Here is a 13,489-nt window from a genome sequence, read left to right on the forward strand (position 1 = left end):
GCATGGGCCCTCAGATTCTCAACAAAGTTCTACAGCTGCACCATTGAGAGAATCTTGACTGGCTGAGTCACCGCTTGGTACGGAAACTGCTAGATGGCTACCCGGACTATCTGCATTGACCCTTTTTGTACCAACTCTTTTGACTCATCACATAGGCTGCTGCTACTGTTTATTATCTATCCTGTTGCCGAGTCACTCGACCCCTACCTATATGTACATATCTACCTCAATGACCTTGTACCCCTGCACATCGACTTGGCTATATACACGGGGTAACAGCACCAAGATATCGTTATTTAGTCCTTCTATTATTATAATTGTTCCATCTAAACCGTTGGGAAGGGCCCGTAAGGATCACTGTTAGTCTACACCTGCTGTTTACGAAGTATGTGACCAATAACATTGGATTTTATCTTGAGTGTGTGTGACCGTACCTCCCAGATCCTCTGTAGTATGTATGAGGCGAAGGAAGGCATGCCCGGAGGACCACCTGACAGCTCCATCAGCATGGTGAGCAGCTTGAAGAAAGGGTTTGCCGCCTAAAAGAGGAATGCAGAGGCAGAGAGAGAGAGAGAGAGAGGGGGACGGCGAGAGAGAGAGAGAGAGAGAGAGAGAAGGGGACGGCGAGAGAGAGAGAGAGAGAGAGAGAGAAGGGAACGGCGAGAGAGAGAGAGAGAGAAGGGGACGGCGAGAGAGAGAGAAGGGGACGGCGAGAGAGAGAGAGAAGGGAACAGCGAGAGAGAGAGAGAGAAGGGAACAGCGAGAGAGAGAGAGAGAGAGAGAGAGAGAGAGAGAGAGGGGGACGGAGAGAGAGAGAAGGGGACGGCGAGAGAGAGAGAGAGAGAGAGAGAGAGAGAGAGAGAGAGAGAGAGAGAGAGAGAGAGAGAGAGAGAGAGAGAGAGAGAAGGGGACGGCGAGAGAGAGAGAGAGAGAGAGAGAGAGAGAGAGAGAGAGAAGGGGACGGCGAGAGAGAGAGAGAGAAGGGGACGGCGAGAGAGAGAGAGAGAGAGCGAGAGAGAGAGAGAGCGAGAAGGGGACGGCGAGAGAGAGAGAGAGCGAGAAGGGGACGGCGAGAGAGAGAGAGAGAGAGCGAGAAGGGGACGGCGAGAGAGAGAGAGAGAGAGAGAGAGAGAAGGGGACGGCGAGAGGAGAGAGAGAGAGAGAGAGAGAGAGAGAAGGGGACGGCGAGAGAGAGAGAGAGAGAGAGAGAGAGAGAGAGAGAGAGAAGGGGACGGCGAGAGAGAGAGAGAGAGAGAGAGAGAGAAGGGGACGGCGAGAGAGAGAGAGAGAGAGAGAGAGAGAGAGAGAGAGAGAGAGAAGGGGACGGCGAGAGAGAGAGAGAGAGAGAGAGAGAGAGAGAGAGAGAGAGAGAGAGAGAGAGAGAGAGAGAAGGGGACGGCGAGAGAGAGAGAGAGAGAGAGAGAGAGAGAAGGGGACGGCGAGAGAGAGAGAGAGAGAGAGAGAGAGAAGGGGACGGCGAGAGAGAGAGAGAGAGAGAGAGAAGGGGACGGCGAGAGAGAGAGAGAGAGAGAGAGAAGGGGACGGCGAGAGAGAGAGAGAGAGAGAGAGAGAAGGGGACGGCGAGAGAGAGAGAGAGAGAGAGAGAGAGAAGGGGACGGCGAGAGAGAGAGAGAGAGAGAGAAGGGGACGGCGAGAGAGAGAGAGAGCGAAGGGGAAGGCGAGAGAGAGAGAGAGCGAAGGGGAAGGCGAGAGAGAGAGAGAGCGAAGGGGAAGGCGAGAGAGAGAGAGAGAGAGAGAGAAGGGGAAGGCGAGAGAGAGAGAGAGAGAGAGAGAGAGAGAAGGGGACGGCGAGAGAGAGAGAGAGAGAGAAGGGGACGGCGAGAGAGAGAGAGAGAGAAGGGGACGGCGAGAGAGAGAGAGAGAGAAGGGGACGGCGAGAGAGAGAGAGAGAGAAGGGGACGGCGAGAGAGAGAGAGAGAGAAGGGGACGGCGAGAGAGAGAGAGAGAGAAGGGGACGGCGAGAGAGAGAGAGAGAAGGGGACGGCGAGAGAGAGAGAGAAGGGGACGGAGAGAGAGAGAGAGAGAGAGAGAGAGAAGGGGACGGCGAGAGAGAGAGAGAAGGGGACGGCGAGAGAGAGAGAGAGAAGGGGACGGCGAGAGAGAGAGAGAGAGAAGGGGACGGCGAGAGAGAGAGAGAAGGGGACGGCGAGAGAGAGAGAGAAGGGGACGGCGAGAGAGAGAGAGAAGGGGACGGCGAGAGAGATGAGAGAAAGTAGAGAACATTTAAGGGATAAATTGAGATTTGTACAAACTAATAATTGAGTTGGATTATAGATTGAGAGCATTATGTATTAAAAGTATAGGTTCTCACATCAGTGCTTACCTCAGGCGTCAGTTTAGCGATAGAGGTGAAGAGCATGGATACAATCTGGAATAGAACACAGGAGAAATGATGTCTCTGTGTGTATGTAATAATAATAATAATAATAATAAGTCCTATTTCAAACATGTAAAAGTGTGTATTAATACAAATTGGAAATGTGCTTTTTGCAAATTACAACTCTCTCCCCGAGACACCCTCGGAGAGTGGGGTCACGTCCAGGGTCTGCCATTAACAGCGGTGACGTGTTTGTTTGTGTGTGCGTGTTAAACGTACGTGCTCGGCCAGGCGGTTGTTGTAGCGACACAGGCTGAAGATGAGGTTGCAGGTCTGCCTGATGTTGATGCCGTCTCGGATGTGCTGGAAGAGGAAGGGGAAGCCTTTCCCCCCGGTCAGGGCTGCCATGTCACTCTGGGACAGAGTCAGGTGTCTGGAGAGAGACGGAAGGAGAAAAGGAGATTAGAATGAAGGTGAAATTAAGCATACGAAGAAGAGGGAGGATTTGATGGTGACAACAGCGAATAAATTGGGTGCTGTATGTGGTAGTATTTATAGCTAACTTTAGGGCTGTATTACCAACACTGTTGTCCTGCGCCAAAGCTATGACCCAGCAAATGTACAATACCAAATTGTCTAGTCACAACAATTTTCTAGTTCTGGGTGATACACAACTTGTCCTGTAACATTGACTAATCTCACTTTGCTAGTAGCAGGTCAAATCCCTGTGCCATATATGGCTTTCCTGCGTCCCAAATGGCGCCGTGGCCGTCTCTGCCCGGCAGTGCCCTACCTCTCAGAGCGGGACTGTTCCACCAGCAGGGCGATGAGAGCTACCATCTTCTCCAAGGCGGCCGGGCGGTACTTCTCTTCCGCCAGGGACAAGATGTCCTCCTCCTCATCCTCCTCTTCTCCCTCCTCCTCAGACAGCACCTCCACCTGGGGCTGGGGTGACCAGGTCATTACACACACCATCACAGAAACACACACACACACAAACTAGCGTATACTTACGTTCTCAGGCCCCTTGGTGCCCATGTAGAAGTGCACCATGATGGAAATGGCTTGTAGGGACAGAAGGAACTGACTCTGGAGGAATGAGAAAAGAGAAAAACAGACTGTTAGCAAAAACCTTGTTCTCTAAGAACACTTTTAGCCATGTATCTTGGTGAGGTAATACCAAGGTCATGGGGTTCAAACCCTGCAGGAATCACAGAAAACATACTGAAAATGTATGTACTCAGAGAGCGGGCTCTGGTCAAATGTAGTACACTCTGTCGGTAATAGGGTGTTATTTGGAACTCGTTTTTACACAGTTAAGTCCTTTGGGATAAAAGTGTCAAGAGTATATTCCTATAAAATGACTATTGTTATCAACGACCCACCTCCTCCTCTCCCATCTTGGCGAACTCGTAGAGGAAGGCGAAATACTCGGTCAGGTGTTTGCTGTGGGGCTTGACGCCATGCTCCATGATGGACAGCAGCGTCTTGACGAAGCGCGTCACGCACGAGCGGCTGCCGATGTCCTCCACCGGCCCGTCCATGTCGTCAGACCTGGAGGCCGCACACAGGAAGTGACATCAGACAACTTCTCAGGTCATGTTCATTCGGTACCGAACAAATGAAAATGGACTGAAACAGAAAGGGACTACCTAGAACTCCCATTTTCGTTTTCTGTTGCAAAGCATTTTGAAACGTTCTCTGTTGAGTACCTTAATGAACATGACCCAGGTGATACAGTGGAATTAAACTTGGGAGTTTTCCCTGAGTTTGTCCAGAACATTATCGATCTAAACCTCTTTAGTTAGTGACCATTTCCCTCCATGTTGTGCCACAAAACTCCCAGTGCCCACAGTGCTAGGACAACTTGGTGACACGTGGCACCTTTCTCTCAGCCAGCTAATGACACAGACACAACACGGTGATGTCACGCTGCATCGCCTCTAGCGGCAGCAAAACATGATCAGCCCAAGAGCCACGTTATAGACGACTCATGGGATATCAGAAGCTAGTTTAATGAGGGAAATATTCTCCCAAAAAAATTACGCTTAAGCCATCAATTGTTTACGCTATAAAGCTTACAAATTAACTTGTTTCTCAGTTGTGAGTGATTGATTGGCTGGTTGATTGATTTCTACATAAGCAATCATTCCTACCCGTCCTCCATGCCAGGTTGTAGGTAGAGGTGGGCGTGGACTGGCCGTAGCCTCTGGATGACGTGGATACACAGCCTCTGAAACATCTGATGGGGGACAACAGGGCAGAGAGTGTGAGAGTGTGTGTGTGGTGTGTGTGAGTGCCGAACAATCTGATTGGGGCTCTCACCTGTCGAACAATCTGATTGGGGCACTTGATGAGGATCTGCATGGGCCACCAGTTGTCATCAGCCATGCGGTCCAAAAACCACTGAAAGACCATGATCACATGAAAACAGGAAGTTAGCAATTACCCTGATAATGACTGAAAACCATTCAGCACAATACGTGGTCCCCGATTTGCGCTTCAACAGTCAATTTACCTCGCAAGCCGCCTGGCTGTTGTTGAATTGTTTGGTCAGTAGCTCGATCCACTGCAACATGGTGGGCTAAAAACACAGACGAAATTTAGACAAACCTTTGCTAGAAGTTACAGACCATCTTCCACGCGGTAAAACAGACGGCAAAAAAATCTAAATCGCTGAAAAATAACCAGACTGCAATCTAGCCCTAGAGGGAGCCATCCACTGACAGTAAGGAAGGACAACTCACCTTTTCCTTAGAGTGAATGAACGTCTCCAGGACAAATGACGTGCTAAGCTGTAACCAAGGAGAAGTAAGAGAGTGGAAAGTATATTCAAAGTGTCAAGGTAAAACCATAAATAAATCTGCGAAAAGTTCAAGGATTTTTCAAATTAAGTTATGGTTGAGAATAAGGCTTTAGCGGAGTGCGGTCGTACCTTGGCAGTCATGAGGGAGATGGCTTTGGGGTCTGGTAAAGTGCTAGGGATGCTGCTGCAAAGCTGCCACATGAACCTGGAGGTAAGAGTACAGAGAGAGTCACAACACTGATCTCAGACCAGTTTATCCACCAAGGCAACACTTCATCCTACATAACTTACACCATGTTAATAGATCAAGACCATATTCATATTTGAATGGATATGAGCTTTAATTGAGACAGTACTTCGTAAGTAAAATCGATTTAGTTATATATTTCAGGGTCAAGTCACGGGCACACAAGCAAAGTACTCTTAACATAAGTTCTCAAGAATATCACATCTGCAGTCTAGCTGAAGAAAACGTAGTCATGATGGCTAGTACAAAAAATGTGTCACTTACCCAAAGTATGTGTGCTCGAAAATGTTCTTGTCCTGGAGAAACTGCATGTTGTCTTGCCAAATCCACTGAGTAGAGAAGATAAAAGAAATACAGAATAAGTATTTCAAAGTTGGGAGAGAATAAAGAATGTGAGAAAGGAGAGCGCCATGAGATTGTAACCAGCCGGGTACCTCGAGTAGATCTGGAGAAACGTCGAAGTTGAAGTCTTTGCCATTTTCCTCCTCGAGCTCCACTCTCTTGTAGAAAAGCATGTAGGCACTGTGGGTCTGGAGGGAGAGACACGGGACAAACTGTCAACTTTAAAACCCATCATTTCATTCAACTAAATGTCACATTAGAAAACGATTTACAGGGAAACTGACCTTCTCAAAGGAGAAGTCCATGAACTTGTCGGTGACCGAGTCGTATGTTTTTGTCTAAAAGACATATGTTGGTGAGACGAAACATTTCAATATTGAAAAGTATAAATGAACAGGAAAACACTGGAGCTTTGTCTTTATTTTAGGATTTACCGTCATCTCTCCACCGAAGCACTCGGAGGCTAGCTGGGCTGAATCAAAGGGCTTTACCTCGGCATCGTTGAACAGGTACCTGAGAAAAGCAAACTAAGTTAATGACAGTCGATTATATTCCCGAAAATTCAAAAGCACTCGGATGTAGCACAGTGTATCCTAAAGCCATAACATGAGACCTTTTTTAAGTTTTTTTATTCCCCACTGATCTGATTTCAATAAGAGCCAGAGATATTCCTCACCATTTGTTATTCTTGTAGGCGTGCGGGTTGACGATGTCTCGGATGAAACTGTAGTAATGGCCGCCGTCCGCCGTGCCTGTGTGCACCGTGACGCCGATTAGGTCGTACTCGTAGCTCTCCGCCACCTTAGCCCCACCCTCCTCCCGGAAACCTGAAGTAGGGTATAGTGGACCACGTCAATGAGCAATCCATTCCTCCAATTATTGGTTGAAAGTATGCTGGTTGCTCCACCTAGCTTGCCCTCTGATAGGCTAGGTGGACCTGACGAAGATACCAAGAGGTTCAAAACTTCTCATATATCGGCGATAAATCCCTGGGGAGCATTACAGACACGACATTGTTTTCAAATATTCTTTTTTCTATCCACCACCTGCACATTTGTCTTTTTCCTAAAGACTATGAAAAGGGAATTCTCCTCCTATTGCTATTCAACCCGATTTCAAATACACCGAATAGACAGTATAGTGACACCAAGTGAATGTAGTACAGGGCCTATGGAGAACCAATCAGGTGGTTGGGGCTCTGTCGGAAACAGGAAGTGACGCGTACCCTCTTTCCTGTCGCCCTTGGCCATGAGGAAGTCCTCGGTGTAGGGGGTCATGTCGAGGCGCAGGGGGAAGGAGAAGTGCGTGTTGACCTTCTCCTTCATCATGGTGACCATGTTGAAGGTGTAGCGCATGGTGTTGAAGCTCAGGATGCGAGGCAGCTTCTTGAAGCAGGCCCTGGAACGGAGCAGGATGGAGAAAGGGAAGGGAGATCAATATAAGCACAGGTCTTGGACAAAAAACTAAAATAGAGAAACTAGAGATGTCATTAAGTTATTTCTTCAAATCGTAAACCAACATCAACTGGTGGAAAACCAGCTAACCATTCCAAAAATGTCTAGTATACAACTACCACCTCCAATTTATTATGTTTAGCTTATTTTCAGGAGAGAAAGTACAACGCATTTGGACCGGCAGGGTCCTCTTCGGGAGGTTCGAGTCGACTCACCTCTTCTCGGCGCGTACTTTCTTGCCACACTGGGAGCAGGTGTACATGTTGTCCCCCTCCAGAGTGTCCTTGATGGTCACCTCGTCCAGAGATTCCTGAGGAAACACGAAGACACACCGACGTCTCTAGCAACACGCCAAGCAGTACTGTATGCCCACAAGAACTAGAAGCATAGAAAATACACCAGACTAACAGAACACAACATAGGATGACATGAGGAAAAGTTTCCATTTGCCAGAGTAAAAATTCCAAGCTGAATAGAAGGCATCGGTGTGATACTACAGTGTTATGAGATTTGAGACTTGTGACTGGAAGGTAAACCCCAGTCTATAACACTTGGTTGCACTTCTAAACAAAGTCAACGATGTTGATGGCGACGTGCTTACGTAGATGTTCTTCATGTCGGCCACCTGGCACCGGACTGTGTAGAACTCTTCGGCTGTCTGACTCACGTGGTCACAGTCCTGTTGGACAGAGAAAATTAGTTGGATGAGGATGGCTTCACACACGCACACACACTCCAACACGAACGCAATAGACACACATAGGGGGACATTTTGTAGTGAATTTTTGAAGCGCAAAGGAATTGTGCACAGCACAAAAAAGACGGTAAATCTCGTTATCTCGCAGTGTTATTTAATGCGGTTTATAAAGAGTTTTGCACTTTACACAATTCTTTTGCACTATGGAAATGTTGCCGGTAAACATTTAAAGGAGTACAGTGATTCTTACCAGCGAGACCACATTGTTGGTGATGACGCCGCCAAAGAGAGTCTTCACTGTGTTCTTCAGGTCCTGGGACATCTCCTCGATCTTGGTGATGAGGTCGGTGAAGAACTCGGTCATGTCCTTCTGCTCGCCCGTGTTCAGGGGCTGCTTGTCCATGGTGTAGGTCTTACAGAACGGACGGGGGTTGTACGCCTTCCTCTCGCTCTCCTGGAACCAGGGATGGAGAGGGGAGAAGAATTAGGCAATGGAAGAAAGGTGGAGTGGAGAAGAATTGAAGTAGCAGTGGCTCTACGGGGACAATGTCTGTTTGTCCTGGTCAACGGACTGAGGGGATAGAGAGGGGTGTGAAAGAGGGCTGAAGGAGAGAGACCGGCTGCGTACCATGAGATAGGTGAACATCTTCTGGAGCTCCAGTAAGGTGGTCTTGTGCTTAATCTCCTCTGCGTACTGGAAAAAAACGCACAAACATTAACAAACAATATTCACAACTTCAACATCAAAGCATTCTTCAGGTGGCAGAGGGAGTGAAATAGCATGTGTGGGATGAGCATTCTAGCGCAAAATGGCTGCCGCGTATCATCCAGATAAGTGCTATATACACACACAAGCGTGGATGAGGTGAAATTGCCCCATTACAACCTACAGCACTGTGAAAAAGGAACCATTGTAATATTATCCATTACAAACACACACAGAGAGCGCGAGAGAGAGAGAGCGAAAGAGAGAGAGAACAAGATAGGAAAAAAACAGAAAGAGAATGAAAGACAGGTTTAAGAAAAGCAAGAGGGCGAGCAAGAGAGGTAATGATAGGACAAAGAGAGAGAGAAAGAGGAGCACAGTATTTAGAGGACTGACCTTAGCAGTGAAGACGGCCTGGCGTGCCTCAGGGATCATGTAGAGCTGTTGGATAGTGGAGGCCAGGTAGCAGGTGGCCCCCAGGTTAGTGAGGCCCACGAAGCGACACTCAGCACGCACGTCATCGTGGGGCCAGTAGTCCCACTTGTACGGGGCATGAGAGGCTGGGTGGGGGGTAGAAATGTCAATTGAATTAACTAAACACAAATCTTCATATCTTTCAGAAGCCTAATAGAATATACTGGATAAAAGATTATGTTTGGTGATGCTCAAACATGTACATTGGATCCTAATCATATAATTTACACTGGGACCTTGAACTTTAATAACCCAACTTGCTCCGCTCATTTGATCCAATCATGGAAATCCATGGAGCAGCCATTACCAACAGGAAGGCCTGACTTCAACGGGATGCTATTTGGATGTTTGTTTAAAACCAGCGTATAGTATTTCTACCCACCCCCCCCCCCCAAAAAAAACAGCTAAGCACAGTTTAGGGACAAACTATTTTCAGTTCGGTCAGCCAGCACAATGTCAAATTCAATACCCATTGTATTCCCTTGGGCCCTCCCGCCGACACATTACTCTCACTGACAAATATTCCTAGCAGCATTTAACGGTTCCTGAAGGTTCCTCTCACTCTGCATGTGCTGGGACATGACCCAGTTGTGAAGCAGCCTGTAGTTCTCCACCGAGCCCTTCACCGTCTCCACCAGGAGGTCGTAGGCGGCGGCGCGGGCCGCATGCGACTTGCACTTGGGCTGGGCGCGGTCGGCCAGGCTGGGAAGGAGGAAGAGCAGGTTGTGGACGTCGCGCAGAAACTCCTGGCCCTCGCGGGAGAACTTGAAGGGGGGCTTGTGTTTGAGGACGCTGGTGGCGAGGCGCAGGAGGCCAGTGAGACCGTCGTCCTCGATTGCGCCGTCCTGCTGGTCCAGGATCTCACGGCTGGGGAGCAGGAGACAGGTCAATGTTTGATCAAGCAAACGTCATTGTAGAAGTGGTTTAAAAACAGTCTTGTCTTGTGTATTTGAACTGAGCTGGCCTTCATGCTCCAGCAAAAATGTGGACAACGCAAGCAATCACACATAAAATATCTAATTCAAGAGAGACCTGGGTTGATCCTATTTCCAATATAGTGCACTACTTTTGACCCGAGCCGACGGTCCATCAAAGGTAGTGCACTAAATAGGCAATAGGATGCCGCTTCAGACGCCGAACTGGACTTCGGATTCATCTTGGACTCACCTCCGGATGCAGTCGGCCAGATGTCTGGCTAAAGCATCCAGGTCCAACAGAGTGGTTTGGCTGGCGTCTTTGACGTGGATGTTGTCGATGAGCTTGCACAGCAGCCAGAAGTACTCCTTACAGCCCGTCCTCAGCACGGGCTCCTCTTCATAGTCCTCCACCTGAACACATGACCACATCAGCTACAGAGCCCCTTCACTTATATTAGGCATCTGTAACTTGACCTAGGAATTGAATAACCCACACTGAACACATTTGTTTTAGTCAGTATACAGTACAACAAAATTGTGCTTGTGTGTGTGTCTATGTTTCTGTGAGTGCGTTTGTATATATGCGTGTGTCTATACGGGCAAGTGTGTGTGTGTGCTCTACCAACCCGCAGTGGTTTGAGGGCCTGTGCGTCGGGGAGGAACTTGAGCAGCGTGGAGGCGGCCAGTAGCAGGAAGGACCTGTTGATGGACTCTCCTCCGTCCAGACCAGACAGGGACAGCTTGTACAGGCCGTTACACGCCTCGTGACGCACCGCCGTCTGAGGACGACAAGAGACACGCTCACGTTAAAACGCAATACATTCCTCTATTCGCCTTTCTATTGATACGATTCTGTGACCCGAATGATCCGTGTGACCTTGGTAACAACATCAAATAGAGGAATGTGCCGTGTCAACGTGAGTGTCTTTTGTTACCAAAGTCACACGGATCAATTGGGTCACAGATTCGTTAGTATTTCAGTGGCATCAAAATAGGATAGTGAACAACTCAACAAATCGCAGTATAGCTAGATTCTTCCAGAAACTATATTTTTGGATGGAAATACCCACAAATGTTACACTGAAACAAATAAAAGTCATGTTTTTAGGTTGATGGAAGAAAAGCAAGATGGAGACAATACTAGATAGCAGTTGTTCATCATTTCCGGGGGGGGGGGGGGTCAACGTCTCATGATATTCTCCCCCAAATCTCACCTCCGGCACCAGCAGGGTGAGCTTCTTGAGCCAGTCGTGGAGGTGGTCGCTGTCGGCCAGACTGGACTTGACCGTAGAGCAGCAGTGGGCCCAGCTCACCAGTAGCCACATGGAGTAGTGGGTCACTGGAACATAGGAATAACCCATCAGACACGTGAAACTACTAGGAACAACGTGCTTAAGCACAAACAGAACGGACAGGTGGCTATGAAAGTCGTCCTTTCAGTGCAAAACGTGTGTGTGAACAGAAATATATATCTGTGGGGCTTTTCATGTAGATTAACATTATTTAAGCCTACGTAACATTTTGCTCACCTTCATGACGGGATCGGTGATCTGACTGGGCCTTCAAAACTCTGCAGGTGAGACAGGAAGTAAACATAGTCAAGATAGGTTGAGGGAAACCTTCAGTACAAAAACATTTCTCACCGATATCCATGTCCATACAACAATAAAAACTTACAACACATTCCTTCAAATCCAATCATTTGTTATCCTTCAAATTCAAAAGCCTTTATTGGCATGGAGAGTGTGACCACATACATTGCGCCACACCAAACATACTAAGTACTACATACTAGTGCGTAGTGTGACTATTGAAACATAGGCCTCGTCTTGGGTGTTCGCTCACCTGTGTGCTAGGTTGTCGTAGGTGTAGGCCACGTTGATCAAGCGCTGGATCAGGTTGGTGCCTTGGACAAGGCCTAGGAAGACCTGACAAGAAAAAAAAGGATGGTGTATCAAGTGTTTAAGATAGAAATAATTAACCATGGGGATAGTTCTGAAGTTCGTGTAGAGGCCAAGGCACCACAGGGAGGGAAGTACAGAGAAACAAAAACAGCTGCGAGCAATAGAACACTGCTTCAGAGGGAGAATAGGAAACACAAGACTGCTTCAGAGGGAGAGAAGAGGAAACAGAAGACTGCTTCAGAGGGAGAGAAGAGGAAACAGAAGACTGCTTCAGAGGGAGAGAAGAGGAAACACAAGACTGCTTCAGAGGGAGAGAAGAGGAAACACAAGACTGCTTCAGAGGGAGAGAAGAGGAAACACAAGACTGCTTCAGAAGGAAAGAAGAGGAAACACAAGACTGCTTCAGAAGGAAAGAAGAGGAAACACAAGACTGCTTCAGAAGGAAAGGAAATAGAAGACTGCTTCAGAAGGAAAGGAAATAGAAGACTGCTTCAGAAGGAAAGGAGGAGAGGAAATAGAAAACTGCTCAGAAGGAAAGGAGGAGAGGAAATAGATGGGAGAGAAAGAGAGGCTGCAGGACATTCTACTTTCTCCAGAAATGTATCCTTTACTACAGAAATTAAGTAAAAATGACTAAATTAAAATGTTTGATTTATCTTTTATTACTAGTTGCTTAATCTGGGGTTATTATACGTTTTGTATTTCCTGTATCCTGCACATAAAGAGTTAAGGATGGCAACTCCCCACCCAGCTGCTAGCATTTAGCTGAGGACCAGCGTACCTCTGTGAGGCGGGGGATATGCAGTCCCTTGCCATGGTCGCCGGTGGACTTGCGGGACTTGCCAGGCCAGGCCCTTTTGCGCTGGCTGTCGGTGAGGCCCGACCAGGAGAAGACGTCAGGGTAGGCTAGGTCCAGGTCGGCCGGGTCCACCGCAAACTGGCAGATGAGCTTAAGCAGGCAAGCCAGGCAGTCCAACAACCACTGGAGGAAAGAGAGAGATATGACCTATGTTAAACCTCAATACTAACTACAGAACATTGTCTTAAAAACAATTCTTTACTTAGTTTTATATCTGTCCCGTTCATTCCCCCCATGTTTTTATATATTATTTATGATTGTCCACTTGAAATTGGATCAAATCGGCAACTCAGAAAGCAGTTTTCAATGTGCGAATAACTCTTTTACAGAATCATTACCACTCATCATATGACTAATGTACTGAAACTTTATTTAATCTATACAACCCATTCTATTCCATTTCCTCCATGTATTATAATGCGGTTCTGATCCACCCACCACTGTCCAAGACTCCTGGTCCTTGGGCTCCAGAATGGCAGAGTTGAAGATCTCCAACAGCAACTGAAGCCCCCCAGACGACACAAACTGTAAAAAGAGAGCGAAAAACAGGAAATGGAGTTGACTTGATTGATTAGTGGTTTGTATAAGGGTGTACAGAATGGGAGTTAGACCGTTTAAAAAAGAGGCGTACCTTGCAGCTCCAGGAGTTCTTACTGTTCTCTATCTGGTCCTCGCTGGAGTCGTCAGAGTCCGGGTACAGGTCACTGTAGCTCCCCTGGACACAGACGGACAACACAGGGGTCAT

The 13,489-nt window shown here is 47.7% G+C and overlaps 1 protein-coding gene and 1 non-coding gene across 2 annotated transcripts in view; both read right to left on the minus strand.

The window, feature by feature from the left end:
- usp34 (ubiquitin specific peptidase 34) overlaps positions 1 to 13,489 on the minus strand; it is a 63,054-nt gene that overhangs the window by 15,211 nt on the left and 34,354 nt on the right. The window contains exons 31-61 of the mRNA XM_039016551.1: positions 13,376 to 13,459; positions 13,183 to 13,269; positions 12,667 to 12,867; positions 11,827 to 11,909; positions 11,511 to 11,551; positions 11,196 to 11,320; positions 10,608 to 10,760; positions 10,232 to 10,392; positions 9,627 to 9,931; positions 8,987 to 9,150; positions 8,513 to 8,578; positions 8,135 to 8,338; positions 7,789 to 7,866; positions 7,403 to 7,497; positions 6,959 to 7,131; positions 6,410 to 6,560; positions 6,168 to 6,246; positions 6,018 to 6,071; positions 5,826 to 5,921; positions 5,656 to 5,720; positions 5,274 to 5,349; positions 5,086 to 5,133; positions 4,857 to 4,922; positions 4,664 to 4,744; positions 4,495 to 4,580; positions 3,724 to 3,892; positions 3,353 to 3,427; positions 3,132 to 3,283; positions 2,618 to 2,771; positions 2,345 to 2,389; positions 435 to 539 (exon numbers count right to left, since the gene is read on the minus strand). Coding sequence (XP_038872479.1) covers positions 435 to 539; positions 2,345 to 2,389; positions 2,618 to 2,771; positions 3,132 to 3,283; positions 3,353 to 3,427; positions 3,724 to 3,892; positions 4,495 to 4,580; positions 4,664 to 4,744; positions 4,857 to 4,922; positions 5,086 to 5,133; positions 5,274 to 5,349; positions 5,656 to 5,720; positions 5,826 to 5,921; positions 6,018 to 6,071; positions 6,168 to 6,246; positions 6,410 to 6,560; positions 6,959 to 7,131; positions 7,403 to 7,497; positions 7,789 to 7,866; positions 8,135 to 8,338; positions 8,513 to 8,578; positions 8,987 to 9,150; positions 9,627 to 9,931; positions 10,232 to 10,392; positions 10,608 to 10,760; positions 11,196 to 11,320; positions 11,511 to 11,551; positions 11,827 to 11,909; positions 12,667 to 12,867; positions 13,183 to 13,269; positions 13,376 to 13,459 — 3,522 coding nt within the window. The remainder of the gene's footprint in view (positions 1 to 434; positions 540 to 2,344; positions 2,390 to 2,617; positions 2,772 to 3,131; positions 3,284 to 3,352; positions 3,428 to 3,723; positions 3,893 to 4,494; positions 4,581 to 4,663; positions 4,745 to 4,856; positions 4,923 to 5,085; positions 5,134 to 5,273; positions 5,350 to 5,655; positions 5,721 to 5,825; positions 5,922 to 6,017; positions 6,072 to 6,167; positions 6,247 to 6,409; positions 6,561 to 6,958; positions 7,132 to 7,402; positions 7,498 to 7,788; positions 7,867 to 8,134; positions 8,339 to 8,512; positions 8,579 to 8,986; positions 9,151 to 9,626; positions 9,932 to 10,231; positions 10,393 to 10,607; positions 10,761 to 11,195; positions 11,321 to 11,510; positions 11,552 to 11,826; positions 11,910 to 12,666; positions 12,868 to 13,182; positions 13,270 to 13,375; positions 13,460 to 13,489) is intronic.
- On the minus strand, positions 4,161 to 4,292 carry LOC120028465. Its single transcript, XR_005473454.1, has one exon. It is a non-coding gene; the product is annotated as a small nucleolar RNA SNORA17 (small nucleolar RNA).

The sequence above is a fragment of the Salvelinus namaycush genome, chromosome 2 (assembly GCF_016432855.1).
Source record: "Salvelinus namaycush isolate Seneca chromosome 2, SaNama_1.0, whole genome shotgun sequence".
Classification (NCBI taxonomy): Eukaryota; Metazoa; Chordata; class Actinopteri; order Salmoniformes; family Salmonidae; genus Salvelinus; species Salvelinus namaycush.